General features: G+C 43.6%; 1 protein-coding gene across 4 annotated transcripts in view; it reads right to left on the bottom strand.

Annotated features, from left to right (window-relative positions):
* MEAF6 (MYST/Esa1 associated factor 6) overlaps positions 1-3,575 on the bottom strand; it is a 33,941-nt gene extending 30,366 nt beyond the window's left edge. For all 4 annotated transcript variants that reach the window (XR_002125850.1, XR_002125851.1, XM_019659093.1 and 1 more), the window contains exons 1-2: positions 3,430-3,575; positions 2,113-2,228 (exon numbers count right to left, since the gene is read on the bottom strand). Coding sequence is in view for 2 of the 4 variants with exons in the window: in XM_019659093.1 (XP_019514638.1) it covers positions 2,113-2,228; positions 3,430-3,519 (206 nt within the window). In the remaining 2 variants the exon portion in view is untranslated. The remainder of the gene's footprint in view (positions 1-2,112; positions 2,229-3,429) is intronic.
* Positions 3,576-5,765: the final 2,190 nt, after the last annotated feature.

Here is a 5,765-nt window from a genome sequence, read left to right as displayed (position 1 = left end):
TCCTAACCAACAAGCCACTTGGCTGGCCCAATATGTATTTATTGTAATGATTACTAAAAACAACTAGCACAGACTAGTGATATGAAGTGTCTCTGTTAAACAAACTTAATTTTAAAAATTTAAAGAAAAAAACCAAGGTCCCTTAGAAAAATGGCTGATAATCAGGTCTGGGACAAGAAAAGGACATGACAGAAAGGAACAAAGTACTCAGACTAATAGGGTCATGTCAAAAGGACAAAGGTATCAGGTTGAGGAGGCTCCCTCTGGTGATATTTGGGATAAACTAAGCATCAAAAAGGATAAGGATGGGTGTGCTGGCTTTGTGGAAAGTCACAGAGCTGTATATTTATGATTTGTGCACTTCTCTATTAATTTCAATAAATTAATTTATACTTAAAAATGAAATAAACATCAATGATAAAAGAGTGACAACACTAGATCCCAACATGATTAGAAAAAAAAAACTTCACGAGTCTATAGTGTTACTAAAGAGACAGAGATAGAATGAAAGGGAGAGAAGATAAAAGGGGAAGGCTCTTCTTTCAGAATACCAGTAATAAATGTAAAAGGAACAGGAGAAATTAGAACCACCATTTTGCAACCTCCAGTATAATAACTGATTCAGATAGAAATCAACAATGTATAATAAAGCCAGTGAATAAAAATTGGGGGGGGGGGTAGCAATATATTCCCACTCTCTAAAAGTATAAGCTCCAAAATTACTAGTTAATTACGAAGAGAAGAAATAAACTTTCACAATGGAGAAATCATATGGTCAAACTTAGCAGCACCAATAATGCGACAACCTGACATTATGTGCCGTCTGATAAAATAGAGGCAAACAAGAGGTACACAAATCACTAATGCAACATTTCTGCCAAAAATGTTTAAAGGATCGCTCATGAGGTCACAAGAAAAACCTAGAATTGGGACAATCTACAAGACATTATGAACAACTTCACCACCAAAAAGGGTGGGAGACACTCTTAAATTAAGAAACTAAAGAGACATCAATGCAGTGAAAAACTCTTGACTGAATCAAAACAAGGTAGCAAAGCATGTTGGGGACAATTAGGGGAATTCGAATAAATACTGTGTATTAGATGATACTATTAACGTAGTGCTAATTTTCTAGACATGATAATTGTGGTTAAGTAAGAACAATGTTCTTATTCTTAGGAGATAATTACTGACAATAATTAGGGACAATGTGTCATGATATCTGCTTCTAACTTTTAAATGATTTAGAAAAAAAACACACCAAAGTATAGGGGGAAAGGGGAGATATTAATATAATCACAAAGGGGTAGCATATCAGATCTTTGTGGTGATGGAATAATTTTGTCCTTGATTGCAGTAGTGGTTATAGGACTCTACACACATGATACAATGACAGAACTACATATACACATTGCACTAATGTTAATTTCCTGGCTTTTGATGTTGTACTATAGTTACATAAAAATCACTGGGGAAAACTGGGTGAAGGGTACATGGGACCTCTCTGTACTATTTTTGTAACTTCCTATGTATCTATAATTACTTCAAAATTGAAAAAAATGTTTTTAACATGTAAATATAGGTATGTGTGTTTATACGTTATAGTGAGGAAAAACAGAAAAGAGCAAGAAAGCAAACATGGCAACAAGTTAATCGGTGAATGCCGGTGAAGGGCTTCAAGTGTTCATGTACCATTCTTTCCATTTTTCTACAGACTTTAAAAGTCTCAAAAAGTTTAGAAGTTTTTCAATAATAGTACTAAATAAATAATGGTAGGGTTGGCACACGCATATGGCAAATATTGTGAGGGTGGAACTCATGACTGATTAAAATGTGGAAGCCATTAATAGTATGCTGTTGTGAAAGGCAATATAGGCTGTATTTCATGTAAGCTTCACACACCCCTGTGCCATAGACCACACTTTCCCCAGTGTACAGATGTAGGACTTGTCCAGGATGACTCAGCGAGGCTCAGCCAGAGTTCAAAGTTCAAGCCCAAACCTCTTTCCACACTACCACTTAGTGCTGCCTTCCTGCAAAGTTGCCACCAAGAATAGACAGCATTAAAAACAAGTATCAGCAGGTCAAACACTACAGGCTTCTGACACTCACTTTTGGTTGGTCAGATATCTATCCCAGCCACGAATAATGTTGCCATACATCTGAGTGTCTTCCAGGTAGCTTCCTTCAAAAGCATAGATCTGTCTCTCCAAGTTTGCCAGTGTTTCCTGAGAGATGAAAAACAAGGAAACAGATAATGCCTTATAAATGCAAATATTGTCTGACCAAACTGAAATCTTGATATTTCTTATAAACTCAAGCACAACTACATTAAACTACCCTTAGTGGAGAGACAGATCATATGGGGAGGGACAGGCTCTTTCAGACTAAGACAGTCTAGACCTGTCTTATTGGATCCTTTTGAGAATAGAATGAAATATAAAGAGCCTGTTCCCTGAAAAATGTATATACACATGCAAAATGTTGTATATACTTCAGAGGGTTCATGGAAACCCAGCTGTCAAGAACCCCGGCTGGGGCAGGCGCCACTCCCACATATAAAAGGTATTGCCAGTGGGAAGGGAAGGGCGAGCAGCCTTCCAGCACCAACTCGCTCCCCCTCCCCGCAGGCTCAGAAAGGCTGCCTGCGATGGTCAGCCAGTTGCCATGGAAACGTGGAAGGGCGGCTTCAGGTGAGATGAGCCTCCCAGGTGCCCAAGCCAAGACTCAGGGGGGAGGGAGGGCTCAGCCACCAGGGTGCATAAGACCTTGGGTGCACGTCACATTCCTAATTCCCTAGATTGAATCCGCTCCCCTCGCCTGTCACCTTCTAGATATTCCCAAACACATCACATCCCTGCCCATCAAAGATTCCATCCAATGAATCTACTCCTAGTTCCCAAAGGAAATGCGTTCCTCCATCCTCCAAAGACCAGACTGGATGACTGTGTCCCCCTCCCACAGCCGCCTCCTAACCCACCCCGCCAAAGCCCACAGGCAAGCCCGAACCAATCTCCTACAGCCTACCGACACGCCCGTCCCCCAACCCTCAAAGATCACGAACCCGCCGGCTCTCACCCACCCCCCAAAGCTCACGGACACTCGCCTTTCCCGGGCTCCCACACCTAAGCACCCCAGCCCCAGGGGCCAAACTTCCTCCACGCCCCCACCCGCCGAGTCCCCTTTCCCCTTCTCCATTCCCCTTCCCCCTTCCCGGCTCCTCGCCCCGCCCCCGGGGCCCGGGCTCCCGCACAGCCAGGAAGCCGAGGCGCCGGCGGGCCGCAGAATGCGCACCCCAGCCTCCCGCCGCTGGACTCCCGGCCGCCGCACAGCGCCCGCGGAGTAACGGCCTGGCGCGGCGGGGCTGGGGTCTGGAGGCGGGAGCAGGCGCGGATCCTCCACCGCGCGTCCCCGATGCTAGCCCCTCACCGCCAGCTCCTGTTTCCTCTTCACGAGCTCCGCCAGCTCCCGCCGGGTGTCCGGGATCTGCGGCGGCGCCGCCTTGTTGTGCATCGCCATGTTGGGCTGAGGCGGCAGCGGCGGCGCGCCGGGTTGTGGAGGCGGCCCCTGCGCGCCGCCGCCCGCCAGGGGGCGCCCGCGCCGCACTGCGCCTGCGCGCGCAGCTTCCGGAGACGCGGGCCTTGCGGCGCTCTGGGCCTCGCTCCCGGGCGCGCCTTACCTGGAGGACCGCCCTTGTGCGACTCGGCTTGTCTTGGTATTACGCGCATTTCTGTCCCTCGTGGACGGCTGAGTTTTCCAGGCACTGCAAATTCACCGTGCCAAAACCAGACTCCTAACTCACATCAGTGCATGACTTTCACTGTCCACCGAATTGCCCAAGTCAGAAACCTGGGTATCACCCTCACTCCACCCTCTTATTTCCATCCAAAACGAAGTCCCCCGGACTCTGTAAGAGCCCGCAAATCCCATTTGCTTTTGTCTGCCATCTCCCTCGCTCATCCAGGCCTTCCCTATATTTGGCTACCTTGTTCCAACAGACTCCTGTTTCCACACTTAAACTACATTTAATCTATATTATCCACAGGGTAATTTGTTTTTGGAAAACGAATGTGTCGCTGCCCTGGTTTTAACGTTTCAATGGCTTCCCGTTGCCCTTTAGAGAGACAAGTACTGTGTGTGTAGTAGTTAAGAACGCAAACTGGAGCCAGAACTACCTTGTTCAAAATCCTACCTCTACCACTGATAAGCTGAGCCACCTTGGGCAAGTAACCAAATTTCACTGTCTCAACATCCTAGTCTGTAAAATGGAGGTAATAATAGTACCTACTTATACAATTGCTGCGAGGAGTAAATCACTTTATGGCAAGTAAGGACTCCCTAAGTGTTAGCTTTATTCATTAAGCGCAGTCTCCTTAACTTAGTTTTCACTCGGCCCCTGCTTTTCCAGCCTGAATCTCGGTATAATTTTTTTTTTCTCCTTTTTTCTCCTTCCTTCCTTTCTTCCTTCTTCCTTCTTTACCCATCCCCTACCCTCCCTTCCCTTCCCTTCCTGGAAGTCTTTGGGTTTCTACAATCTATGGTTTGGTATCTTTCACCAGTTCTGGTATGCCTCTGCCTCATTTCCTCTCTCCTTCTGGAACTTAGATTAAACGTAATAATCCTTTTTTTTTTTTTTTTTACCCACTATCTTTTTGTCTCTCTGCTACATTCTGGATTTCTTTCCTGTGTTGATCTTGTAACCTGGGATCTTGCTGAATTCCCTTATTAGTTCTAGGAAATGTTTTTGTAGATTCCTTGGGATTTTTTACATAGACAATCATTTCATCGTCAAATTGGCAGTTTTATTTTTTTCTTTTCCAACCTGTGTGCTTTTTATTTCTTTTTCCTGCCTTCCTGTGCTGGCTGCGACTTCCAGTTCTATGTTGAATGAGAGTGGTCAGAGTAGACATCCTTGAATTTTTCTCTGTCTTAGGAAAGTATTGTCTTTCACCATTAAGTATGATGTTAGCTGTAAGGTTTTTGTATAATAGATGTTCTTTATCAAGTTGAGAAGTTCCACTCTATTCCTGGTTTACTGACAGTTTTTATCATGAATAGGTATTGAATTTTGTCATTCTTTTCCTGTACCAATTGACATGATTGTGATTTTTCTTCTCTATCCTCTTGTTATAGTGAATTACACAGATTCATTTTCAAGTGTTGAACCAGCCTTGCATATCTGGAATAAGCCCCACTTGGCCATGTTGTATAATTCTTTTTATATATTGCTAGATTCAATCTGCTAACATTCTATTGAGCATTGTTGTGGCTAAGTTCACGGGGTATTGGTGTGTAGGGGTTTTTCTGTACTTTCCTGTCTGACTTTGGTATCAAAATAATAATGGCCTTATAAAATGAATTTGGAGGTGTTTTCTGCTTTTCTAATTTCTAGGCAAGACAGTATAGAATGGTGCTAATTCTTCTTGTAGTGTTTGGTAGACTTCTTCAGTGAAACCATCACCATTTGGATGTGGATATTTCTTTTCAGAAGCTTTTTAATTACAAGTTCAACTTCTCTAATATCTGTAGGACTATTCAGATAATCTATTTCCTATCAGGTGAATTTTGGCAGCTTATAGTTTTGAAGAATTGGTCCACTTCATCTAAGTTGTTAAATTTATGTACATGGATAATTTCTTTTGACCTATCTTCCAGTTCATCAATTCTCCCTGGAGGTTCTGTTAAAGCCATCCATTGAGGGGTTTTGTACAGTTGTAGTTTTCATTTCTAAAAGTTACAGTTGGTCTTTTAAATAATCCCAATTT

This window comes from Hipposideros armiger, unplaced genomic scaffold (genome assembly GCF_001890085.2).
Source record: "Hipposideros armiger isolate ML-2016 unplaced genomic scaffold, ASM189008v1 scaffold_10, whole genome shotgun sequence".
Classification (NCBI taxonomy): domain Eukaryota; kingdom Metazoa; phylum Chordata; class Mammalia; order Chiroptera; family Hipposideridae; genus Hipposideros; species Hipposideros armiger.
Note: the sequence above shows the minus strand (reverse complement) of the source record. Positions and strands in the feature narration are given on the sequence as shown.